This window comes from Mus caroli, chromosome 2 (genome assembly GCF_900094665.2).
Source record: "Mus caroli chromosome 2, CAROLI_EIJ_v1.1, whole genome shotgun sequence".
In the NCBI taxonomy this organism is placed as follows: Eukaryota; Metazoa; Chordata; class Mammalia; order Rodentia; family Muridae; genus Mus; species Mus caroli.
This window is the reverse complement of record NC_034571.1, coordinates 29,224,113-29,251,367: the sequence shown is the minus strand read 5'-3', so window position 1 is coordinate 29,251,367 and position 27,255 is coordinate 29,224,113. Positions and strand designations below refer to the sequence as shown.

Sequence of the window (27,255 nt, the reverse complement as noted above, 5' to 3'; positions counted from 1 at the left end):
AAAAAAAAAAAAAAAAAAAAATCTAATAAAAAAAAAAGTGCTTTTAAAAAAATATAAACTGGGGGCTGGAGCGATGGCTCAGTGGTTAGGAGCAATGACTGCTTTTCCGAAGGACCTGAGTTCAAATCCCAGCAACCACATGGAGGCTCACAACCATCTGCAATGAGATCTGACACCGTCTTCTGGTGTGTCTGAAGACAGCTACAGTGTACTTAGATATAATAATAAATCATAAATACATCTTTGAAAAAATATAAACTGGTCATAGCAGATGATGAAGAAGTTAGGTGCACCAAGGCTAGAGTCATAACAGAAGGGTCGTTCTGCCTGTGTGGAGGCCTGCTGTGGGGAGTGGCCAGTGGGTAAGTAGGGTTAAGGAGGGGTCTGTGGTGTTCATCAGGGTGGGTGTCCTCAGTATGCTAGTGTGCATGACCATGGGACAGCAGAGTAGTGGGAAGCTAGGGAGAAGTTGGCAGCTGGACTTGTGATTTCCACGGAGCAGTCAGTGAACTGAGGACACAGACTTCATAGAGGCCAAGGGGCTAGGAGAAAAGGGAATGCCAAGGCTAGAGAAAGTGGTTTAGATGAGGGGCTGTGAGCCCTGTCAGCTGACTTGAGGTAAAGGGCCTCATGTTTCTAGCCTTAGTCAGGAGGAGATTCTGAGGGCCTGTCAGTGCCACCTCAGTGGTCGGGTGGGGTTTGCTGGGAGGGAGGAGGAGGGAGGGCCATGGTAGCTGGTAGAGAAGTAGGTTGGTGCCCAGAGTCTGTGTTGCCTGCTCTTGTAGATGGGAGAGAGGCGGTTGCTGTCAGGGGAGCAAAGTGTGAGTGTGGAGAGGCTGGCCCAGGGTTGCTAGCCCGAGAGCTCGGGATGGACCCCAGGCCCTAGGTCATCATGCCTTTCAGCCACAGGTCCTACTCTGAGCTGGGAGGTTGGGGGGTAAGGCTGCTTGAAGAAGAGCTGAGGGGAACAAGTGAGCTACTCTCCTGCAGTGAGCAGGGGTCGAGTGAGTGCAGGGTATGCAGCAGTTCTTCCCTGATTGCTACATGCTTGTAGTGGGATGTCTCATAGGCCATCTTATCACCCTGTGCCCCTGCGCCCTGTGCCCCTGCGCCCTGCAGACAGCCTTGCTGTGTTTTACAATTTTCCATGCCAACCCTGCATACTAAATGTCTTAGGGTTTTACTGCTCTGAAGAGACACGATAACCAAGGCAACTCTTTTTTTTTTTAAAGCTTTATTTATTTATTATATAGAAGTACTCTGTAGCTGTCTTTAGACACATCAGATCTCATTTCAGATGGTTGTGAGCCACCATGTGGTTGCTGGGATTTGAACTCAGGACCTCTGGAAGAGTAGTCCATGCTTAACTTAACCGCTGAGTGATCTCTCCAGCCCAACTAAGGCAGCTCTTATAAGGACAACATTTAATTGGGGCCGGCTTACAGGTTCAGAGGTTCAGTCCATTATCATAAAGGTGGGAGAATGGCAGCATCCAGGCAGGCATGGTGCAGGAGGAGCTGAGAGTTCTACATCTTCATCTGAAGGCTGCTGACAGAATATTCACTTCCAGGGAGCTAGTACTAGGGTTTTAAAGCCCATGTCCACAGTGCCACAACTACTCCAAAAAGGCCACACCTACTCCAACAGGGCCACACCTTCTAACAGTGTTACTCCCTGGGCTGGGCATGGATGCTGGCATGAGAACAGCATCCATCAAGGACATCCAGCATCCATCAAGGACAGTAATACCAGATATCAATCCATGGGTAAGACATATGACATTTCAAAGAACAGGTTGAGGCCAGACCTCATAATGTTAGGCTTGATTTGTTCTGGGTTGTATGGGCTTAGAAAAGTGTTCTGCAAGGAGATTGGATGAGGTGTCATGGCTGTACTGGTGTTCCTTAAGTCACACCAAACAGGTGTTCTCTTGTGCGCATGATCCAGCAGGGCTGTGGTTAGGGAGACAACCTCCCAAATGGACCTGGGAGGCTGGGGAGCACCAGGCATCCTTGATAAGCACATGCATAGTAGGGCTGAATGTTTCCTGTGCATGGGGTCCTGCAAAGGTTACTGTTCCAGCTTGGTGTGGGACTGCCCAAGATGGGGCTTATGGGAACCTTGGTTTTGCTTTCTTCCTAGCTTTGCCTCCTAGCCCTAATTTGATGGACCCGTGGACATTCTGCCTTCACTTTATTTGGACTGAAGAACTATGAGCAAAATATTTTCTCTTTGTAAATCTGTCACCTCTGGTGTTGTCTTATGATGACAGAGTGTGATTGGCACAGGCTCCTCTGTCCCAGATCAATCTGTGGTTGGGTTTCCTCTGGTTCTCCTTTTGAGAGTTTCCCCATCTGTCTCTGTTCTCTCCTGGTGCACACTTGTGGCCACTCTGACAGCTGTTGCTCTTTTGTTCCTGTTGCTATCTACTCAGACACTGGTCTTCATGCTCCGTCGGATGTGTGTACTCACCACAGAGCAGTTCTCATGTCCAGGTCAGCTCCTTTCTTCACCCTGGCTGCCTCTGCCATAAACCCCTGGCCAGAGCTCAGATCACCATGTAAGTTTTGGGTGGCTCTGAAGTGCTGGGGCTGAGGGAGCCAAGGATGTGCAGGCATGACTGTTGCCTTCTAGGCACTGTAGTGTGCTGGCCATTCCCTCCCACTCCTTCCACCCTAGTTTACGGACGCTCTTTCCTTTAATACTCACGATGCTTGTCGAGCCTCTTCTCATGATCCTGGCTACACTCTGCATCCTGCCATGCTTTGCATCTGTATTTCTCAGTCTGCTCTGGCTTACCTTCTTGGCTAGACGCTCATCTCCTTGAAGGCAGCTGTGTCTTGCCCAATGTCTCTCACACAGTAGCTGCTTATAGCTTACTGCACTGAAACCAACATGGGCTCTGCTCTGGCTCCCAGCTTCCACCTCTCTGTGCCCATCCCCGAGTTTAAGGAAAGAGTAGGGGAAGAGGCAGAGTGTTTCCTGGAGTGTCAAGATTCTGTTTGGTTAGGAACAGCCCCTAAAGTGTTAAAGGCCATGTCAGGACAGCATCTCCAGATTCTTGTCATAGCTTCATCTCCTGTCAGCCCTGATCCCGAGGAGTGGAAGGGGAATTGATGTAGCATGTAGGTGTGTTCCCTAAAACATATCCACCTGTGTGGGGTTGGTTCCCAAGGAGGATGCTGGAAAGCTCTTTTGGTTTACCATGTGGGGCATAAAGGGACGTGGACTCAGCTGTGGGTTTCTTAGAAAGCACATAGCAAGCAAGCAGCGGAGTGGGTTAGCCCAGGTCAGCCTGGCTCTGCATATGGGCTCCTCTCTGCTGTCTGCTGCCGAGCCTCACTAGCACTGTCCCTTGGGAGGTGTAGAAGCCACCCACTTGCCTGCAAGCTGAAGAAGTTTCCCAGCCTTGCCAGCCCCAGGGCATTTTGGGCTGATCTATGTCCCTAGTGAGGTCACAGGTTACCAGCTTATCCCACATGGGTAGCCTGTTGTGAACAGAGGAGAAGATACCCTGCACACAGCTATGAGCAAAGCCTTGGCAGAGAGGGTTGCCGCTTTCCCTCATCCATTCTTGCTTGGTGTGGTGCCTTGTTTGAAAGGCCACTTCTTCCTTTGGCAACCCTCCTGTAAATGTCCCTACTGTGTGTCCATCTCCAGGCTGACACTGCATCTAGACTTCCTACAGCACCCATTTAATAGGTCATGGACCATGTGTCATCTTCATTACTGGATTGGGTCACAGCGTGGCCCCATTCTTGGCCACCCTTCCAAGATACCCAGAAGAGGGTCACTCAGGCATCACCCACAGCCCTATCCTAAGAGCTTTAGTTACCCATAGCTGCCTTCTGAGCAAACTCTGCATATTCTCACATCTGACTGAGACCTATAGGGCAGTGGGTGGAGTTTGGCTCAGACACAGGGGCAGTGGAGTGACTAGAAATGGGAGGGGCCATGTGGGGACAGTATGATCCAACCATTATCTCATATCCTCTTTCTTTTTTTAAACTTTTTATTGGTTCTTTGTAAATTTCACATCATGTACTATAATCCCACTCATCTCCCTGTCCCCTGGGACCTGCCTTCCTCCTTTGTAATCTCTCTAAAAGAAAAATATCTTGCTGTGAAAGCTATAGTATGTCCCACAGAATACCCTTTCATCCATACTTCTTTGCTTGCAAATGTTGGTTGCAGTGAATGTTTGATCTGGTTTGAAGCCTCTGGCTTCTGCTATGCTATCACTACTGGAACCTCAGTGGGTCTCCTTTTGGCTATCCTGTTGTTGCCCTGTGTCATAGAGCTCTTGGAGCTTTGGATCTATAGGACTGGCTTCTTCACATGCTCCCGTGGTTCATTGGTAGGGTACATGTGGGGTCGGCCAACTCAAAGCCCTGGATCTGGACCTGAGTGGTATCTGAGCTGGTCAGCCTGCCAACTCCCCTGCACCCACACCACCAGGGCAAGCTCTTTAGCCCTTCCCTGAGTAGATCATCCAGTATTGCAGTGAGCAAGGGGTGGATACAGTTTTCCTGTCTCATGCTATCTATCAGGGTTTGGCTCGTAGACACCGGTGCCTTCACAGCTGGCTCTCTACTGTGCTGCCCAGGCAAGGTGCAGGGCCTGCTTTCCTGAGTGCTACAGCAAGTGAGGGTCAGGGCCAGCTCTTCTGCTCTGATGACTAGAGGCCAGCTCACCTACCAGCAGTAGGTAGCAAGGGGCAAGGGAGGATATCTCTCTCTTATCCATGCCACGGGAGATGAATGGCAGATCCAGCCTTCCCATACTTGTACTCTCGAGACCAAGTCACCTGTGACTCCTGAAACCAGGGCCAGCTCCACTGTGCTTCCTGGAATGATGTGTGGGGGTGAGGATTGCTCTCCTGAGTACTATAGCTGACTAGGGGCAGGGGCAGCTTTCCTGTTCTCACGCCCCTAGGGCTAGTAGCTTTCCCATGGTGTCCAGGCAAGGGGTGGGGCCAGTTTTGCACAGCTCTCAGCCACCAACATGGTCCTGGGAGGCAGCTCTGACCAGGGATATCTGTCTAGCCTTTGGTGGTAACAGACCCTTGCTGCTGCAGGGACACAGACCCAGACATGGCCCTCAGTGGCAGCACAGGCCAGGACCTCAGCATAGTCTTAGGTGGCATCCCTGGCTATTCATGTCAGGCTGTTCCTCACTACCCCTGAGTCTGCCTCTCACATATCATTGCCTCATTGTACACATATCTTTTACTTCTCTTCCATTTCTCCACCATCTCCCTGCTCCTCTTAGTGGCATCTTTGGTCTGGGATCATTTAGGGAGTGGTCTCAGAAATGCTATGCCCTGGCCACACAGTGTGGTACCAGGCACCAGGGAGGGGATATTTTGGGTGTGGTCTGCCTGCCCAGGCCTACATGGTGTCTGATTGGTGGTCATCTCAGGCTTGCTCTTTGTTCAGAGCCTGTAATGCCAGAATGGTAGTTTTATGTTTTGCCCCCTCATCCTCAGGCTACACGGCCTAGGTGGGGTCAGCTCATCTCAGGCTCAATTCCCCCAGCCTTTATAAATACAATCTCAGAAGAAGAAGTGACAGAAAGGTGCAGTTACTTATCTAGAATGCTCCTTAATTTAAATTTTTCTTAATTAAAAAATAGATTTCCTGTTTTAATTGAGAAGATAATGCACAGCCAAACCCAATAGACTGCCTAAACAAGTCTCTGCACGGGGTATGAAACAAGCTGTTAGCCGTGGCTGCTACCCCACTTCTTTCATTCTTTTTGTGACAGTACTAACTTGTAGTTTCAGCCACTGTTGCATAGGGGATTCCTATTCCATGTGCCAAACTCAGGCTCAAACAATACAGCTTCCAACCCCAGCAGATACAACTGAGCCTTTTATCCCTCTCTCTGTGACAGAGCGACGTTGCCCCCGTGCTTGCCTTGCCTGTGTTGAAAATCCTAGAAATGCAGCTCCCGTTTCCTTGCCTCGTCCCTCCTTTCATGTCCTTACCCCTTCCCGGGGTGTGTTCCAGCCTTTCCCATCAGCCTGCCGTCATCCCCAAATAGTAGGTCTCTGGTGTTTTAAGAAACTTGTAAGCATTTAACACACAGCTTCCAACACAGAGCTGAGCTAGGCCCCATTGGTAGACTGAGCTACATGCCCCATCTAGCTCCTCTGCTTCTGCCATTGTGTCAGGTACCCAGTGCTCCTGGTGGCCCTCTCCTGTGCTAAAATGGCTTTCTTCCATAAGGACAGCCGGGCATGGGTTGGCTGTGTGTGGCTCCTCCCTGCAGCCTGAAGATTTAACACCCAGACAAGCATAAAACCCTCTTCTGTTGATCTCTCGTTTCCCTTCTTGAGGCCCTAGCAGCTACATGCCACTCCAGGTTCGGGTCTCACTCCGGGCACCCCCACATTCTGAGGAACCTGTGTCCTGAGGCCTGGCACTCCTTTATGGGTCTCCCAGACTCCCTGCTAATGGCCTGGGCTCTGGCTCTGTGCTGCCATCCCCCTCTTTCCACCTCAGTCCAGTGGTGAACTGCCAACTGTTGTCAGTTACAATGAGTTAATTTATAAAAATAAGTGAATCATTAGACACATATGATTTAAAATTCAAGTCAGCTAAACAAATTCCACCCTGACTCTGACATCCTAGTCCCTCACTGTCACCGCCCAGAGGGCAGACATAGCTTCATACTATTGTACACCTTGGTGAATCTGACTTGGCAGTGTTGGAATACCAATATTTAAACAACTGGCCACCAGGTGGCACCAAATTGCCACCCAGAGCTCCAGCCTCCCTACCCAGAGGCTGTCTTTAATCCAGTGAGCTGCCCTTCAAGTGTGCGACTACTTTTACCCCGAGGTGCTGGGCTGCTCCAAGGGTTTTCCATACCTACTGTCTATACATAGACAGCATTGAAGTGTACAAAATGGTAGACATTTCAGTGCACCTGGAGGTTTCTTTGGGAGGCAGGGCTGTTAGTTTGTTTAGCAGGTTTTCTGTATGTCTTCATCATGTGTGTGCATCTGTTGTTAGCAGCCTCAAGCATGTGTTTGTGTAAGCACTTTCTTAGTGAGATGTGCCCACTGGAAGCCAGTTCTCCCTGCCCTGCTCACGGGCCTCTCTAGCTCTCCTCTTTATCTAGTATCACTTGCTGACAAGCCCTGTATTTACTGAATGCCTTATTTGCTGTTTACTGAGGGGTTTCCGGCTTCTTGCTTGCTGCTTTGTCCCTGGAATCCAGGATAGTGCCCGGTACAAATAGGACTTTGGGCAAACATTTGTTGGCTGGATGAGTGTGCTGATGTGAGCAGGCCCCTGAGCTGTGGGCGTCTTTTCCTGTCTGTAAGTCCTGATGTCTTGATCGTTTGATGCAGTGTAATGGGGCACAGAAGCGCATGTGTGGGTTGGAGTTCGTGGCTTCCTGGTGCAGGCCTGCTGGCCTGTCCTGATGGTCCCTGCCATGCTGAGTGCAGCCACGGCCTCGTGCTGTGCTTTCAGCTCTTGTGGGTCTTCATGTTTCCAGGCTTGAAGTTGCCGTGTCTGCCAGGAGTCCAGCCAGGGGACTTTCCACATCAGAGATGCTAATTCATCACCTGCCACGGGGTCCCACAAACCTTTTCCTGGCGTTACTGGCTGCCTTTGGTCTTTCCATGTTCCCTTTCTATCCTGAAGTTAACATTTAAATCTGCCAGGTGGGCCATGGGTGGGTGACTCAGTAGCCAAAGATCTGCCTAGTATGCGGCAGACCCCAGGCTCCATCCCCAATACTACAGGAAGCTAATCAGAGCACGCACGCATGCTGGCCGCTGGTTTCCTTGGCTTCCTGACATTATTGTGACCCTCAGGGAGAGCTTCTTTTTTCTAAGACTAAAAACACACGAATCTGTTTTTCCTCAAATGTTTTAAGTTTTTTTTTTTTGGTCTGTTTAACTATCCCCTTTTGCCGAGCATTTATTCTTTTTGTTTGTCTGTCTTTGCTTTTTGTTGTTGGTTTTCGAGACAGGGTTTCTCTGTGTAGCCCTGGCTGTTCTAGATCTCACCCTGTAGCCCAGGCTGGCCTCGAACTCAGAGATCCACCTGCCTCTCAGATGCTTGTATAGAGGTATGTGCCACTGTGCTTGGCAAACACTTTTCTTATAAATATTAGATAACATTTCTAGCGAGTTCCTACCCTCCCAAGTGATTTTATTTTACTTATAGATTAATTGGGAGAATTGATGAATTTATGGTATTGTCTCAAAGGGAGTTAAATCTTTTTTCTTTTTTTCTTTTTTTTGGTTTTTTTTCGAGACAGGGTTTCTCTGTATAGCCCTGGCTGTCCTGGAACTCACTTTGTAGACCAGGCTGGCCTCGAACTCAGAAATCCTCCTGCCTCTGCCTCCCAAGTGCTGGGATTAAAGGCGTGCGCCACCACCGCCCAGCTGAGTTAAATCTTAAAAGGAGGATTTAAATGTGTTTTTATTTTATGTGTACGGGTGTTTTGCTTGCATGAATGTGTGTACTGAGTGCATGCACTGCTTGTGGAGGCCAGAAGAGGGCGTCAGATCCTTCGGAACTGGAGTTGCAGATGGTTGGGGGCCACCACATGGGTGCTGGTGGAGGGCCATGGGCCCACTGCAAGAGCAGTGAGTACTTTTAACCAAGAGGCCATCTTCAGCCCCTAGAGCTCTTTAACAAAAACATTACGTTTATTGATTCTGTGTGTGTTTGAGTGTGTACATGTGTGGAGGTCAGAAGACAGTTTACAGAGGTCTTCTACCATGTGGGTCACAGGGACCAAACTCAGGTTGTCAGGCTTTGGTGGCGTGAGCCTTTGCCCCTGAGCCAAGCCCTTAAAACCTTTTAATGAGAATTTATTGTTTTCTTCAGGTGACTTCTGCACATTTCTTTAAACTCCTTGCCCAGGTCTGCTCTGGTTTGAGCTGTTGTGTTTATTGCTGGATGCTGTTAGTGGAAAGGAAACGACTTTGAGACTGGATGCCCAGCACCCAGAGTTCCTTCCCCTCAAGCTAGTCCTGTTTGCTCATTCATGTCTTCCTTCCCCCGGTCTCAGAGCTGAAACCGTTTCATTCATATTTGAAGTTTGTTTGTTTCTTCCAGCAAAGTCTGGAGAGGAGAAAGCAAACATGGGGGTGCACTTCATGCAGTGGAGAGCAAACTCAGTTTATGGAGTGCTGTGAAAATGTCTCCTGTCCTCACACGCTTGTGGACATTCACACACCTCTCACCCCAACAGGGCCCTGTAGTGTGTGGGATGGGGCTGCAAGAGCTTGGAGAGCTGGTTGAGCCCCTGGCTTAGCCTCTATTCACAGGTGACAGACCCTGTGTGCCTCTGTCTGCCAGCTTCCCACTCGCCTCATCCTCTCGGCACAGTTCCTCTCCTCTTGGGGGTTGCCCAGCTACTTGTTACTAAGTTGGGGCCAAGGACAGTGCTTGTGGTGTTTGTTAATGAACGTGCGATTGCAGATCCACCACCTACCCCTACCCTTCTGGTTTCAAGAAGAGGAACTTGGTCTCAGGAGTTGGAGGAGTGACTGAAGAGAACAAGAGCCTCATTGTGAACCAGGCCAGCCCCAGGCATCCCAGTTCAGGGCTCTCTGGTCTTGTGTGTAGGAGCGTGCACCCCTTTACTGTACACCTTGTCATTTCCGAATCTTCATTGGTAAGAGTCACCGTGTGGAAGCAGGGACACAGTGGGGGACTGTTCAGGGGGCTTGGGTGGCTTGGGTTTTGGGAGGAGACTTGGCTACAGAGAAGCACAGAAGCATCTCTGCACTTGCCGGGCAGAGACTGTGGCCCCTCTCCTTGAAGTAACATTGCTTGCTTAGTCCCAAGGTAGATGTTCTTTGAATCATTAAAATCAAGCATGTGATTGAGTGGAGAGGGGCCCGGGCCCAGAATATTAGACTCCTGATCTAGACACCCCACATCCTTAACAACGCAGACGGGACTCTTCTTCCCGGACTTCCAAGCCATCTTCACAAAGATGCTCCCAGGGCTTTTGTGGTGTCCCACATCTCCTTACTTGCCTTTCCCAGAGCTCTCTCTAAAGCCCATTGGCCACAGCAGGTCTGGCTCACTGTGGCCCTGCTGCAGGAGGGCCCATGCTTGTGACTCCTAAAATAGAGAGTACTGGAGGAGGGGCAGAAGCAGAGCAGGCTCCACACAGCTTCTGTGCATGAGCCAGCAAAGAGTGGTGCTCCCAGTGCAGTGACCGTGACAGCACATCCCAGTTCACCCCTGGATGCGGCTCTTTCTCCCAACCTGTTTGGGATCCATTTTCATTCGTGCTTGCAACATTTGGAAGAAATCACACTCTTGTAATCGGGCAGGCTTGGCTGTATGCATTTTCTTTGAGACAGCCTCTCCTGTCTTAGGAAAAAGTGATCATTCTGCTTTGCCCTTAGGGCCTGCTCATTGGCCTGCTCATCTCAGGCCGTCCTGTGCTTTCCTGAGCTGAGAGTCTTGAGGAGCACTTTGCCTGGGAAGAGCCCAGGGCTGCATCTGGGCTTTTTCCTTTCCCTCTCTGGGATTCCCCCCACCCCCAAAGACCAGACTCTTGTAATGAGCAGAGAAAGACGCGGGGTTGTTCTGTGGTTCTGATAACAGCTGCCACGCTCTTAAGGAATTACATCATGAGAACTGCTTTTACTCTTGCATTGTTTGGGTTTCCAGGAGGGTTGGCAGCAAGAGTGTGTTTGCCTGTGTATGCAGGAGAGAGGGTGGGGGAGGGCTGAGAGGTAGAGAGGTTGAGGGAGCTCCCTATGAGCTGTGGAGGCCATTTGCATTCAGACTACCACAGCTGGGTTTTACAGCATGCATGTAAGTCCTGTCTCCAGAGTCTGGGACAAAGCCCCTGTGTAACAGATTGTGGCAGAGGCACTGAGGGCCAAGCTCTATTTGCTGTCCTTGGGGTCTAGGGCTGGAATCCTCTGCACAGAGCAAAGGTTGGTGAACCCTTCACTTGTGATCAGACGAGGGGAGAGCAGAGGCAGGCACTGATGCTGTGGCCACACAGGCTCCTGTCCTGCTCCTGGGCTTCCTCGGGACCTGTAAGATGGGAGGACACAGCTGAGGAGGTGAGAAGGAGCCTCTGCTGCCTGTGCTCTGGGACCCAATGCCCCATGCTGTGCTCGCACGCTTGAGGCCCACCTCTCATCTCCTGACCTGGAAGACCCCTCCTCAGCTTCATACCAGCACTGTGGCTCTTCTTAGTGGGCCCATGTTGGCCCTTTTAATGCCCTAGTTACACACTTCATCATGTGCAGGAAAACTGGACTGCCCCAATCCTTCAGAATCCATGCATACATGCTGAAGACAAGGCTCAGAGATTGGTAGGACTTTCTGCTCTTCTCCTGGACCTGAGTTCAGTTCCCAGCCCTACAACTGCCTGTAACTGTAGCTCTAAGGGACTCAGTGCTATCTTCTAGCCTCTGAGAATATATCTATATATACACAGGATGTGCATGTGTACATACACACACACACACACACACACACACACACGAAATAAAATAAAAATGGAATTTGCTACCACTTGTTCACAACCTTGAATTAGAGGATTCCCAGTACCTCCAAGGAAAACCTAACCCCGCCAGCCCACCCGCACCCCCTCCCCACTGCTGCCTCTACTGCTCCATGCACTTCTCCCTGTAGCCTGCGATGTCCTTCTGCTGTGCCCCACCCAGCCTATCTGTCCACTGCTTCCTGCCCAGCCCCAACCCAGGTACTCAGCAGCCTCAGGCCCTGACCTGGATGGGAGAGTGTTGCTCCAGCCGTTTTCTGCACATGGATAGATGAGAGCTGCTGTCCATCAGTGAGGCTATTTCTGTCATGTCGAGACATGCAGGAGGCAGACACAAATAAGCCTTTCGCCTTTCTAGTGTCTGCCTTCCATGGAAAATATGATGGGCTACACAGGTAGACTGGGGCCGGGGGAAGGGGAAGACAGATGGGAGACTCCCGTGCTTGGTTCCCTGGAGCCCGCTATGGGGAGCAACCTTCCCAGGAATGGAAGCCCACGTTCTCACAAAGCACAGAGCACTGGCTGGTTGGTTGGTTGGTTTGTTTGTTTAATGTTTAAAATTAGTTGTTTGCCAGAGAGTGGTGGTGCACGCCTTTAATTCCAGTACTTGGTAGAGGAGGCAGACGAACCTCTGAGTTCAGGGGCAGCCAGGTCTACACAGAGAAACCCTGTCTTGAAAAACAAAACAGACAAAGAAATAAAGCTAATTGTTTACATTGGAAAAGAGAATGGGAACTTGTGACTAGAAGCTTGTAAGGGAAGGACACAATGCTACAGTGAGTAATAACCCTGGCAGTGACATTAGAGTAAGTAATAACAGCTGACCTGCCCTGCATAAGTGGGTCACATGCCCTTCCTGTGCTGTGGTGGAAGGCTGTATCAGGTCCTGGCTGACTGTCCAGGGTTTGACTCATGAGCCCTCAGTTTCCCAGAAATGCGAGTAGTTTCTACTGTCTGATCTGAGTGGTCTATACCTCCTAGGGCTCTTGTGGCAAAGATGTGCTTGATGCTTAACCAGTGCTTCCCCCAGGATGGGCACTGGGGTGTAGAGAGCCCATCTGCAAAGGGGGCTGGAGAAGAAGGTGGGCCTGGCAGCAAAATCCCCCCCCCAACATTGTGTATGTGTGTGTGTATGCCACATGTGCTGTGGCATGCGTGTGGAGGTCACAGGACAACTTGAAAAGAATCACTTGTCTGATTTTGCAAAGTGGGTCCCAGGACTGAACTCTGACCTGGAATAATTAGCACATGCCTCCGCCTGCTAAGCCATCTCCCTGGCCACGGCAGTGTCCTTTGGAAGATGCAGGGAGCCACCAGGACAACCTGAGAGAGCTTCTGGTTTGGTCTGTACTCAGGATGGAGTCCAGGCCTGGTTGCCCTGAGGAGACACACAGTGCCCGGCACATGCAGATAGGAGCAACCTGTACCCCAGCCTTAAACTTGGAGCAGATTGGCTGGGCTGGTTTGAGGCAGCCTAAGAGGCGTGGCCTTCAATTGCTATGGCTGCCATCTTGAGCTGGTTTACTTTTCATCTATTTTGGGGCCCCTATTCTGGAGCTCCTGTGCCCTTCATCGGGTTCTGTCGAGGGGCCCTGTCTACTCTCTACCTGGGAGGGTTTTTTTTTCTTGGTTCTGGGTCCCATCTCTTTCATAGTAACTAACATTCCCTTCTCAGTTTGTCATGTGTTCACTCTGTCACTTCAAAGGGAATGGCCAGCAGGCCAGGTGAGGTCCTGTCATGAAGCCCAGGGTGCCTCATACATTGCATTGCAGCTTAACAGTCCCAGGTCCTAGGTCCCACATTTTTGGGTTGTACTTGTCATCATCCAGATTTAGAACACTCTCATCACCTCAAAAGCACTCCGTCTGCGTGCAGTCTCTTGCCATGGGCACTTTCCCTATAAATTTGCCATTTCTGGGAATTTCCTAAAATGGAATCACCCTGTACTGTGCATCCCTTTGAATCTGACTTTTTTTTTTTTTTAACTAGTGTAATGTTTCTGAGGTTTGATCACGCTGTGGCTTGTGGAGGAATCTTGTTTCCTTTCGCAGCTGAGTAGTAGCATGCTGTGTGGCCAGCTCACACTGGGTGATAGACATCCGACTTGGTTCCAGGCTTGCTGTGAGGAGTAATGAGTGCTGTGATAGGCATCCTCTCTGTAGCTGTGCAATGTGTTCATCCTCTGTAGTAGACGCCTGGGAATTGGATCACTGGGCTGTTTTAACCAAAAAAGAAGCTACCAAATTGTGTTCTGAAGAGCTTGTACCAGTTGTCTTCTCACCAGCAATGCCCAAAGACTTCACCCACCCCCACCTCACTCCCAAAATACACTAGGTATACTCTAGTTTGGTTTGGGTTTTGTTGTCCTAATTCTGGCCATCCTGTTTGGTCTTAAGTTATATCTTTGTGATTTGGTTTGTGTTCCCCTGGGGGCTTTTTCCTTATTCGGTGTGTGTGTGTGTGTGTGTGTGAGAGAGAGAGAGAGAGAGAGAGAGTGTACATCTGTGTGTGCATGCACACATGCATGTGCACACGTGGAGCCCATGGAGCCCCATGGAATTGGATCCCTGAAGCTAGAATTCCAGGCAGTTGTGACCAGTCTGAATGGGCGCCTGAAGATAGACTTGGGTCCTTTGGAAGAGCAGTGCATGCTCCTAACCTCTGAGCATCCTCGTAGCCCCCTCAGGGTGGACTTTCTCATCTGCCACAGAGTCACCACTTTCCCCGCCAGACCTCCTCCACCTCTCTGACCCTCTCCTGATGATGGCCACATCACCCCTCAGTACCTTGCTGTAAACAGCTGGTCTAGTCTGGCTGTTCTCACTTGTGCTGTCTTCCATCCATCTTCCCCCTTGCCACCCTCTGGTAAGTGCAGTCAGCTTCCATCTTGTCAGTGTTCTGGGCGGTTGATAGACGCTCTCTGGAGCATGTGCGCATGAGCAGTCCAGGCAGAGTAACCAGACCTGATCTTCAGATGGCTCATGGGTCCTGCTGCTGCTGGATAGAATACGCAAATGCACCAGAGCATGACCTCTGTGAACCTCAGTTTTCCTCCATAGAAAATGGGCAGGATTAAAAGGCTTCCCTTGGGATACTGGAAGGGAGAAGATGAGTTGGAAGAATTCAGCACAAGGTCCTTCGTGAATACTTTGTGGGATCAGTTGTGATGGCACAGCGTGGTATCTGGTTTCTTCACCAACCTTCATCTCATTTGGAATTACAAAATCTGGGGCTTGTGAGGGCCAGGCACATTCTGGGATGGATGCACAGGTGGGGCCCAGCGATCTGCCAGGGGCAGGATGGTTGGGCATAGATGTGAGTGAGTGCTACCAGAAGGGCTATGGAAGCAGAGTCCATACAGCTGTGGGACAGCAGTATTTGTCTACAAAGCTGCCTTCTGTATGAGCTCAGTAATGGCACAGGTACACCATTTTCCATGGAGGGAAACAGGCACCGACTCTAGGGCCTGAGCTTGAAGGCTGCCAGTTTACACCTTTCTGTTGGAAGATAGCGTGGTCCTGTGGGCTCAGAGCAGGTTTTTATGAATACCTTTGCCTTACAGGACCTCTCAGACAGGTTATGTCACCAGCAGAGGTGGCGCCGAAGTTCCCTGCAGCCTGGAGACTATGTACAAGAGGAATGGTCTGATGGCTAGCGTGTTGGTCACCTCTGCCACTCCACAGGTATGAGGGTTATGGGAGGGTAGCCATGACATGGGGCCCTGGCCATGAATACAGGCCTTCTTAGGGCCCGCCACTCCAGACGAGAGGTCTAGGAGCCAGGTAGCCCTGTGGATGGTGGTGTTTTCTAAAGTCGTTCTCTTCAAAGAAACACAAATACCTGTCCAGTCCAGCCATGGCAAATGTATGTTCTATTTTGGTGGCAAGAAGGGATCAGATCTTTCTCAGGAAAAGCCACTGCTAATTATAAATAAGCTATGCATTCCAAGATGAGGTCAGACAGAAGCCAGTCCAGCTGGCCTGTTCTTATTTACCTTACTTCTTAGGAGATGGCCATGAGGACTGGTGGGCCGAGTGGCCTGGGCAGGCACTCTGCGGGGTTTGGGATTTGCTTTCCAAGCCCAATAATGACATAGACACCGGGAGGAGGGATGTCAACTGAGGCTGGTGCCACTGTGTCTGGGGTGTGGTTCTGGTTCCTTAGCATGTTGGTGAAGCAGGGTTGAGTCTGAACTTCCCACAGGCAGTTTTGCAGTGAGCTCAGATTAACTAACCAGGGAGGCGGGGTCATTTTCTCATCAGTGTTTCAAACATTTTTTTCTTGGACTTATCTCTAGTCTTGAAATAAAAAAACTTACAGATGCCTTTAATGATTTTTTAAAACTTTATTTTAAATTATATATGTAAGTTCACATGGCTGCAGTGCACATGGAGGCCAGAAGAAGGCATCAGATGCCCCTGGAGCTGGAGTTATAGGTGATAGTGAGCTTCCTGATTTGGGTGCTAAGAACTGAGCTCCAGGCTTTTTGCACTTTAACCACTGGATCATCTCTCTAGCCCAGTGGGTGCTGTTCTCCAGGAGGCCAGAGTAGTTCCACGGAGCACAGAGTCGTCCTCCTCACTGCTGTCACTCACCTGCAAATAGAGCAGCTTTGGGTCCAGCAGCTACCCTGTACCTGAGGGTTTGGGGGTTGAAGAAATGCCCTAAGGCCCGACATCCCACGAGCAGACTATGGTAACTAGAGGAGCCACATTTCTGTCTGTGTCTGTGACTTACACTCTCTCTAGAGTGAAGCATCCTTCTTCTTTAGCTTGTGTGTGTGTGTACGTGTGTGTATACAGATGTGTATAGTCACACGATATTCTGTGCATGTTCAGCCCTCTGTGCATGGGACCACCAACCATTTATAAAAAATGTTCAGAAAAAGAATCACTCCAGTACCAGGTATGTGCAGATTATCTGATCATTGTTCTTTAAATGGCAGAAGTGACTGTTTGCACAGCATTGATTTTGTATTAGGTATTAGTCATCTGGAGAGGCCTCAGAATACGTGGGATGACAGATGTAGGCTCTATATACACATGTAGGCTCTATATACACATGTAGACTCTATCTGCACATGTAGTCAGCTCTATCTGCACATGTAGTCAGCTCTATATACACATGTAGTCAGCTCTATATACACATGTAGGCTCTATATACACATGTAGGCTCTATATACACATGTAGACTCTATATGCACATGTAGTCAGCTCTATATGCACATGTAGTCAGCTCTATATACACATGTAGGCTCTATATACACATGTAGGCTCTATATACACATGTAGGCTCTATATGCACATGTAGTCAGCTCTATATACACATGTAGGCTCTATATACACATGTAGGCTCTATATGCACATGTAGTCAGCTCTATGCTAAGCATTATATGCATGGGGTTTGAACACTTAACAGATTTAGGGCCTCCATGTATGTGTCTGTAAGTTTATGGAATGAACACACACCTGTAAATTAGAGTGCTTAGCAACCCCATGTGCCTGAGTGTGAATGGCATGTTCACTTCCACGCACACCCAGATCACCATAGTTTGGGTTTTGTGTTTTTTGTTTTTTGTTTTGCACACTCCCCAGGCTCTCTCCACAGTAACCCTGTCAGCTATGCGTCCTTTTGTCAGATTTTGGATGAGGAATCCAAAGCACAGAGGGGAGAAGAAACTGGTTCCTCTCTCTGGGAAGGTGGGTGGTTCAACCCTACTCTTCCTGACTTTGGAGTTGCTGTCCTTAGTTAACATCCTGCCCTGTCAGCCTGGCTGGGCTGCGTCTTGAAGCAGGTGAAGCTTGTGGACCTCGACCTTGGCCAGTTCCAGCTGCCCAGGGCCAGTCTGTTTCTTCTCAGCTTTGTTCGGATTAGTTTATTCTCAGGGGACAAGGCCTTCCATTTAATGAACTTTGAAAACGACATCTGTTGCACACCCTGAAACAGTGTGTCTGGGGAGGGAGGGAGGTGGTGGCAGTGGTGGCTTTGGCTTGTTTATTAACCTATGCTGCTGGTCTAGGCTTTGGGCCTACTGATACATTTGTACTTGATGAGATGCGGCAGAATGAAGTGAGGGCCTGAGGATTGGGCGATGGCAGCTGTGAGGCGGCATTCTGCCCGCTGGCCGGGCCTGTGTGCTCACAGAGCACGGGGCACTGTCCTGAGACCAGGTGGATGTCAGTATTGGGGACAGAACTGGACATTGAACATGCAAAGCCAGATTCACCTAGAGACACCTCAGGCCCAGGCGTCGAGCTGGGCTGCCTGCATTTCTTCTCAGCTCTCTGACCTTACAGTGTCAAAACTGTTAGCTTTCTTTCGTGACCCCCCAAACACCCTGGTTTTCAGAGTGCAACATTTTCCCAGATACAGCCATCTTAGGAAGTGAAATAAAGAAAAATTAACAAAAGCAGACTCCCTCGTCCCTATTCTAAGAGGGTGGAATGACCAGAAAGTACAAACTCCATTTCCATTATTTGAGATGAATAAAACCATTTGTGGGCGGACACAGGTTTGTGTGGTAAGCATGGCGGAGTACCCAGGAGGAACTTGATGGAATGCAGTCACATTAAAGAGAAGGTGTGTCCAACTTTTCCCACCTTCTCAGGGGTGGGCTTCATGATCTCTGTCCAGATTGGGGAGTTCCTCTTGTTTCCTGTGGGAGGCCCCTGTCCTTCCCTGCAGGACTCGAACCCTGACTCTGCTCCCTACCCATTGAGGAGGCTCCATACTTTTCTCTCAGCTCACAGCCAGCCCTATGTGTGGCACCCTCTGAGCCAGAGTGAACGTGTGTTACAGTGTCCCACCCTGACTACAGCTAGGAAGAAGGTGAACTGAAAAATGGCTCCACGTGAAGAGTGCTGGCTGCTCGTGCCCAGGGCCTGAGTGCGCCTCCCAGTACTCTCTCAGGCAGCTCACAACTGCCAGCAACTCCAGCTCCAGGGGAGCTGATGCCCTCTGGCCTCGCTGGGCACCTGTGCACACATGGCACACATGCAAATGCATAAATGAAATAAACCTTTAAAAATAAAAAAGGGGGGAAACCCCAGAATGGAGATCTCCCAGGGTCCATGAGTCTGGAGGGAGAATTAGACGCCTCTCTCTCCTGGGTCCTGGGGACAGAACTGGACATTGAACATGCAAGGCTAGTGTTCTGCACTGAGCTGTATCCCAGCCCTGGGCTCTGACTCTCCTGCCATTGCATTGCTGGTCAGAAGCAGTGAGGGGTAATGATCCAACCCATTTTAGGGGTTCAGAGAGAAAAATGGGTTCACATTCTGGCTTTAGGCTTCATGGGTAAGAAAGTTTAGAGACGTAGCATCAACTCAGTTTGCTTACCTATACAGTGGGCATCATAGCATGTATAGGTAGAGAACTAAGATGGTGTGTGTAGTGTTTTAGAGCCTAGCACAGAGCAAAGTGACAAGCAGTAGACACTTTTCAACATGCCCTCTGTGATGGTTTGTATGTTCTTGGACCAGGGAGTGGCACCATCTGGAGGTGTGGCCTTGATGGAATAGGTGTGACCTGGTTGGAATAGGTGTGTCACTGTGGGTGTGGGTTTAAGACTCTCACCCCAGTTGCCTGGAAGTCAGTCTTCCACTAGCAGCCTTTGGTCAGAGACGTAGAACTCTCAGCTCTGCCTGCACCATGCGTGCCTGGATACTGCCATGCTCCCACCTTGATGATAATGGACTGAACCTTTGAACCTGTAAGCCAGCCCCAATTAAATGTTGTTTTTTTATAAGACTTGCCTTGATCATGGTGTCTGTTCACAGCAGTAAAACCCTAACTAAGACACCCTCTCTGGGGTGGTTTGGGATGGCAGCAGCCTCAGGCCAGACCAGCCCGGTGGCATTTCTCTTTGCCTTCTCCATAGGGCAGCAGCAGCTCAGACTCACTGGAGGGCCAGAGCTGCGACTATGCCAGCAAGAGCTACGATGCTGTCGTCTTCGACGTTCTGAAAGTGACTCCCGAGGAGTTTGCCGTAAGTAACTTGGAACTGATGGGGACAGTGATGCTGTCACAGGGGGTTAAAGGGAGTCACAGGTTGGGAATGCCACATGTGTACACAGTAGAAGAGCACGTGATGGATAAAGGATGCTTTTGGTTTATAATTGGCAGCCTTGGGAAGCACACAGAGCAAGAGAAGGAGCAGGGCTCAGCCCAGTGACAGAGCACACACAGCACACTGCACACAGGCACATTTGGTGAAGGTTTGGACCTGTTGCTGACATGTTTCACAAGGCCAGCCATATTGCTCACTACACTTTCCAGCTGTGGACACAGTGTGTGATTTCAGTTTTCCTCCTTCCTGTTTATTCCACCTTCTGTGTGTTTATGTGCCATCTCCTGCAGCCTGTGTTTGACTGCTGCTCTGACAAGGCATGATCCCTTAGTGGAGCAGAGCTGGCATCCCATGATGCTTCCTTCCCTTGGGGAATGCTGGCACTGGGTAACTTCAAGCCCGATTTTGAGAACTGTTCCAAGGGCCGTGTTTCTCTGCAGAGCATTGGCTGTTCACTGACATGCCCACTTCTTTCTGGTCTCCCACTATATGGAGGGTCCATGCCAACTACAGGACCATGCCAATGATCCATACTTTGAAGCTGTGCCATCTTGGGCTTCCATATTCATTTAGTTAGGCTCTGCAGAGCCTTCAGTATGTCTAAAGGTTCTGGAGAGATGGCACAGTAGTTAAGAGGTTAAAGTGTGTCTCACTTTTATGGAGGATTTAAGTTCTGTTCCCGTACCCATGTCAGGTGGCTAGTTCACAACTCTCTGTAACTCTAGTACCTGGAAACCCAGCTCTCTGGCTTCTATAGGAAACCCCCTACCCTGCCCCCCCCCCCATACAACAGTCAGTTCTCATTCCAATGGCTCATTGCTCCAGCCTTACTCCTGAGGCCTGCAGTATCCTGCCCTAGAGTCTGGCCATGCCTTCTCCTGCCCCTCCCTTGCCTCTGCAGCTATATTCTAGTCATATTTCCAATCCACTCTCACAGCCTCCGGCCTCAGCCTCCCTGTGTCCTCAGCCTCTCTGTGTTTCCATCGTCCTCTGTGAGGCTTGCCTGGGCTGACAGGGCCGTCATCGCTCTCCTCCTGCTTGTGCTTTTCAGAACAACAGTTACTACTTGATATAACATTGCTGTGTGACCTGCTTTATCACTGTGTTTCCTGCACTGGAAGATGAATCTAGGGACAGGACCTGACATGTCTCTCGAGTTTTTGTGTCCAAAATGTGCTGATAATAGGTGCTTACTAAACATATGGACTGAAAGACTTCAGTCCTCACAGCAGTGAGATGAGACTCTTGTCTGATTTTCTGTGGTGGTTTGAATGACAGTGGCTCTAATAAGCTCATATATCTGAATGTTTGGTTCTGAGTCAGTGGAACTTTTTAGGAAGGATTAGGAGGTGTGGCCTTGTTTGGAGGAGGTGTGTCACTGAAGATGGCTTTTGAGGTTTCAGAAGCCCTTGCCAGCCCAGTCTCTCTGCTTGCTGCCTGAGGGACTAACCCTCTGAAACTATAAGTAAGTTCCCCCAACTAAATGTTTCCTTTTTTATAACTTGCCTTGGTCATGGTGTCTCCTCAAAACGATAGAACAGTAACTAAATTGGTACCCAGGCACCGGGGTATTACTATGATGTTGTGAGGTATCCATCAGAGAAGGCCACTCAGACACAGTGGTTCAAGCCAATGGAAAGTCTTTATTAGACTTCTGCCTAGGCTTTTGGGACCTGAGTGTAGTCTTGAGTCTTTTTCAAGGTGAGCTTTTTTTTGTTGTTTTGTTTTTTTGAGACAGGGTTTCTCTGTGTAGCCCTCCCTGGCTGTCCTGGAACTCACTTTGTAGACCAGGCTGGCCTCGAACTCAGAAATCCACCTGCCTCTGCCTCCCAAGTGCTGGGATTAAAGGTGTGCGCCACCACCGCCATGCTCAAGGTGAGCTTTTAAGCACATAATTTATATCTTGGACTGACATATTCAGTTAACAAGATCAGTTAGTCAGAAGCAGAACTACAGAAGCCAAATAACAAGGTTAGTCCATTTAGGGACTTTCCTAAATGCTATTTTGGGGGAAATATGGAGGACTTTGGACTAGAAAGCTCTAAGAAGGCTATCAGAAGGCTCAGTGGACTATCCTGGTGAGAGCATGGGAGACAGAGCAGTGTGGACTGTGGAGGCCTGACATGTGAGAGGTTTCAGAGGCGGTCGGAATGCCTAGGGTAGAGACCTTTCATGTGATATTTTTGCCAAAGAATGTGGTCACTTTTTGCCCTTGTCCAAAAAATCTGTCAGACACAAAATTGAAGAGTTTCGGACTAATGTTGTTGACAGAGATTTTAAGAGAGCTTCATGGAGGCCCAGAGAGGCCATTGCATGAAGCCTTGATTGCATTAGAGACCCTGCTGGATTCTGGAGATGCCAGAGTTGTGGGATACCTGGCAGAGGGCATACTGGGGGTGGAACGGGAGAGGGAGATACAAAAAGTTATCCAAGCCCTGGGACATCAGATGTGGAGATGTAGAATTTGGAGTCTCACATGCTGGTTTTCAGTCTCACTGGTCCAGTATTTCCTATCTTTCTCTCTTGAATGGTAATGTATACTATGCCATTGTATGTTGGAAGTATATGATCTGCTTTTTTATTTTATAGGGGGTTTATAGTTAAGAGATTGCTTTGAGTTTCAGAAGAGACTTTGGACTTTGAAATTTTAAACAGTGTTAAAATCATGAAAGACTATGGGGACTTTTGAAGTTGAACTCAATGCATTTTGTATTCTGTGTGGCTATGAGCCTGTGGCCAGGGAGTGGAATGTGGTGGTTTGAATGAGAATGCTCCCCCCAACCCCAAATCATTGAAACAAAACATTGAAAGTTTTGTTCCTAGTTTGTAGAAGAAGTACAGCTTGTAGGAAGAGGTGTATTACTGGAGGTGGTCTTTGAGGTTTCAAAAGCCCTTGCCAGCCTGGCTCTCTTTTTGCCTGTTGTCTGAGGATCAGGATGTAAGCGTGTGGGTTCATGCCTGCCTGCCTGGTGCTGCCATGTTCCCCTCCATGATAGTCATAGACTAACCCTCTGAAACTGTAAGCAAGCCCCTCTTTAAGTGTTTTTTCTCATGGTGTTTTATCACATCAATAGAACCCTAGCTGTCTCCTTCTTATAGAGAAACTAAAGCCAAGCGTCATTGGTCTTTTCTGCATCAATCATCTGGCCAGTGCTGGCTCAGAAGCCCTCTCCTCCTCATGGTCTGCCTGACACCGCCATGATGTCCACTACAGTCAGTTAATCTGCCTGGGATGGCACTTGACTCCACAGGTTCATAAGATTTTTCCAGTTTCCTTTTCACAAGGCCTGGTACTTCAGGTGCCATTGTTTTCCCAGTCTGCTTTGTTATTCTAGTCTACTGGAAAGTCATCACTGGAGAGGAAGCTGCCTTTTTACATGTCCTGTGGCTAACTGCACCAGAGCTGCACTGTCCATTACTCAGGGGACATCACCCAGGGAAGCTATATCCTGGTTTTCCTCTCCTTTCCTCTCCCTCCTTCCTCTCCTCTTTCTCTGTCTTTGTAGCAGGAAATATTACAAAAAAAAAAAAATGCAACCCATGCTACGCAGACAGGAACTAGCAGGTGGGCCGGCCTGTTCTCATCTCCTGAGACTCTGACCAGAGCTCCAAAATCTCTCCACCCAGGATGCTAAGTTCCCACTTGCAGGTCGTTTCCACGCCAGCCCCATGCTTCCCATGGCCTTTTGGGGTACACTTCTTGTAAACCCACGCTTTGACACTGTACCTTTCTCTCTGAGTCACCACATGAAGGAAAACACCACACACACTTAGTTCAGGATCAACAGGTAATTCAGTCGCTGGATGCAGCAACTAGAATCCTTACCTTGTAAGCCATATCAAGTAAAAATCCTCCAGTAGCAAATCGGTTTGCCATCTAGACCAGGGGCCACTTATAGCTACATCTTGTCTTCACACCATCCCTGTCCAAAAGCCCATACCTCTCTCTGCCTCTTTCTCGCCCAGTGATTGATTGCTTTATTCATTAGAAGGGTCACAGGAAGTCTGAGTCAATCCTGGTTCCAGGAAGCTCCTCTTCAGGAAGCTGAATTAGCATCAAATTCAAACAGTACCAGGCTATCCACAATACTTCTTGCTTTTGGTTAGTTTTGGTTAGTTTTAGTTAGAGGTTGGGGGCTGGGGGTGTAAGGATTAGGATGTTAATGCCCAAGTTTCAGGTACCCAAAGATGACCACGGAGCCAATTCTGATAGAAAACACAGAAGGGTCTTTACCATGGCTTTCCAGCAAGGTCTCTCAGACTGTTAGCACTGCAGTGGGTCTGAATGAGAGCCTAGGGGTCAGGGTTCTTATTGTGGTTACAGCAAACACGGGGACTTTCCTTACAGATCAGCAAGTTTATATATATATATATAAAACAAACATTCAATATATATATATATATTTTTTTTTTTTTTTTTGAGACAGTTTCTCTGTATAGCCTTGGCTGTCCTGGAACTCACTCTGCAGACCAGGCTGGTCTTGAACTCAGAAATCTGCCTGCCTCTCCCTCCCAAGTGCTGGGATTAAAGGTGTGCGCCACCATACCTGGCTAGCAAGTTAATATTTTAAAAACTGCACTTCTGGCATAATATGCAGGAATTGAACAGGAGGACAAAACCACCTGACAGACAGGATGGCTAAGTTGTCTGTTCTCTGCAGGATGTCTTAAGTTATCTCTGTGTACCTCACCCTGCTATTGTAGCCTGACTGGCTGTTGCTAACGAGGGGTGGGGGTGGGGGTTGCCATAGGATACTTGCTCAGGATGACTCTGATTTTCTACCTGGAACTGGAGTTTAATCCCCGGTCTCGAACAAAATGGAGTTTCTCTAAAAAAAAAAAAAAAAGTTGGCTGGTATGATGGTTTGTATATGCTCTGCCCAGGGAGTAGTAGCAAGTAGCACTATTAGAAGGTGTGGCTTTGTTGGAGTAGATGTGTCACTGTGAGTGTGAGCTTTACTACCCTAGTCCTAGCTCCCTGGAAGTGAGTATTCTGCTAGCAGACTTCAGATGAAGATGTAGAACTCTCAGCTCCTCCTGCACCATGCCTGCCTGGATGCTGCCATGCTCCTACCTGGATGATAATGGACTGAACCTCTGAACCTGTACACTAGCCCCAATTAAATGTTGTCCTTATAAGAGTTGCCTTGGTCATGATGTCTGTTCACAGCAGTAAAACCCTAACGAAGACAGTTAGGCTTTACAAGAGACGGAGGTATTTCAGTTTGTTCATTATCAAATCTCCAGGAACCATGTTTAAAAAGGGAGTTGATTTTTCTTTAATTAAAAGTGTGCATGAGAAATCTCAAAACCACTGACATGATTTTGACATGTCATGACATGTGACATGCTACATGCAGCTGATGCATAAGCTTACAGAGTTGGAAAAGGTTCCCTGGAGCTGGGCAGAGTGGTGCACACCTTAAATCTTCACCCTTAGGAGGCAGAGGCAGGCAGATCCCTGTGAGCTGGAGGATAGCCTGCTCTACAGAGTTTCAGGATAGCCAAAGCTACGTAGTGAGACTGTGTCTAAATAATAGAAAGAAAGGGGAAGGAAGGATGGCCTGCTACGTGAAAGTGTAGGGAAACCCTCTTAGAGTTACAAGGGATGATGAGCACGCACGCCTGACAGCAGTATTTGAATCCTCGGAATGTATGTGTGTGTGCACATGACAGCAGCTGCAGCCTGCATTCTGGAAGGACACAGCAGTCAACAGAACACAAATGCTTTAATGGAGGGAACTTTTTGTGAGAGTATGTGAAGCGATGTGAATAACCTTAATACATAGAAAGACAGAAATGTCAGGAGGAAATTCAGCATTGGCAGGAATTAGTTGTATCTGGCCAATGTGGATAGACATCACCATTTTTTTTTTTTTTTAAAGTCAGGCACTTGCTGTGTAGCCCTGGCTTTCCTGTAACTCACTTTCTAGACCAGGCTGGCTTTGAAATCAGAGATATGCCTGCCTTTGTCTTGCAAGTGCTGGGATAGTGGGTGAGCCACTATGCCCGTCCTCATTCACTACTACTAATAAATGTATATATAACATTCAGATGTTTGAAGTACCATGATTTTAAAGTCAATTCCCTATTTCAGAATTTTGCTGCTATAGCAGATGGTCCAATATCTAGGCACACTTCTGTAGGTGTCTTAGTTGTATTGTCACCTAGGTCTCTGTAGAAGTTGTATATGACTGTGCTTCTTCTGTGTTCCTCAGGGCTCTGTCAGTGATGAGCTCATTCCCTACCTAGGAGGTGACAGCTAAACCCAGGGCATGGCCCCCGCGGGGCCAAGGGGAACTCGCTACTTTAGCAGTATGGGAATAGCTAGTAGTTCCATGCTCTGTACATCAGGTTGTGTTTCCTGAATGCAGTCATTTTGCTCTGAATTTTATGTTAGGGAAGAGGGTGGTCTGTGTTGCTCTTAGGAGCACATGCTAAGCATTTAGAGAAGAAGACATAAATGTCCATAATCTACTCACAAATGGCTTGTAACTCCCCTGGTCAAGGCCTCCCATGACTGTGTTTGTCACTGTTGGGCTGTGGTCATGACTCCCATGGTTCTGACTCGGCTTCTGTTGCTGTAGTTTGGGGTTTGCGTGGCTGTGGTTCTGTGGTCCTGGCCTCCTGTGCTCCTGTGGCTTGGCTTGTGACTTCAGTAGCTCTGGTCGTTGATCTCATGGCTGTGGCTCTGGCTACAGCCTCCCTTAGTTCTTGTGAGCTCTTAACTCAGGAGTACCATTGGAAGTGACTGCTTAGTGTTCTGTGAGAGGTTGAGGCTGTTCATTGGTAGAGGGATCTAATGGCAGACTATCAGTTATGCTCTTTTATACAGTACAATATTAGCCAGCAGCTTGTTTACTTACCATGGTCTTGAGAAAGCCCTCACATGACGGCTATGGTTTGTATGTGAGAATTTAGTGTGGTACTGTTAGTAACGTGTATGTATAGTTATCATCATTTTTGTTTCTTTTTACCTAACCGGCCAGTTTCCCATGTCATACCACTTTTTCTTGGGGTGTGTGTATAGGGGGGCGTACAGTGTTCTGATAGGCCCCGCCCAGGCTGTAACATTCATCCCAATGCAGTGGTGTGTGATGACTGGCTGTTTCTCCTGAGAGCCTTGCTCAGTGCAGAGTGGCCCTGCCCCTGGAGTGAAGAAAAGCATTGCAGGTGTGGCCAGTTGCCTGAGGTCTGACTAGTGCTTCCTGTTCAGGCCCTGTGCTGGGTGAATTGGTGCCTGGAGACAGACAAGTGGGGAATGGCACTGGCCTCCCCTTGCAGGCCCTATCTCTGTGGACGTACCTGACAGCTCTGGAGGCCATACACTGCTGGGGAAGGATTGCTCAGCAGCAGCCTTTGAACAGGTTAGGCATGGTCGTAAAGTATCGTGACATTGGTGACTTGGTGAGTTTTCCTTGGGTATTTATTTGTCTTGTCTTGGACACTGCATCCATTCTAGTCAGAGTAGAGAGGTAGAAATGGAGCAGGTCTCTAAAACACAGGTTCTCTGTGTTGGGAGCAACACTGTTTGTATTTTTGTTGTTTTGTTTTCCTGTTTGTGTGTACATGTGCACTTGGTGTGCATGGGCATGGAGGCCAGGGGTCTATGCTGGGTGTCCCTTCTGATTGCTTTCCATCTTTTTTTTTTTTTTTTTTTTTTTTTTTTTTTTTT

At 48.8% G+C, this 27,255-nt stretch overlaps 1 protein-coding gene across 3 annotated transcripts in view; it reads left to right on the top strand.

Annotated features, from left to right (window-relative positions):
- Ralgps1 (Ral GEF with PH domain and SH3 binding motif 1) overlaps positions 1–27,255 on the top strand; it is a 245,190-nt gene that overhangs the window by 17,290 nt on the left and 200,645 nt on the right. For all 3 annotated transcript variants that reach the window (XM_029474030.1, XM_029474029.1, XM_021182377.2), the window contains exons 2-3: positions 15,075–15,195; positions 19,392–19,499. In XM_029474030.1, the coding sequence (XP_029329890.1) occupies positions 15,139–15,195; positions 19,392–19,499 (165 nt within the window). In that variant the 5' untranslated portion in view covers positions 15,075–15,138. The remainder of the gene's footprint in view (positions 1–15,074; positions 15,196–19,391; positions 19,500–27,255) is intronic.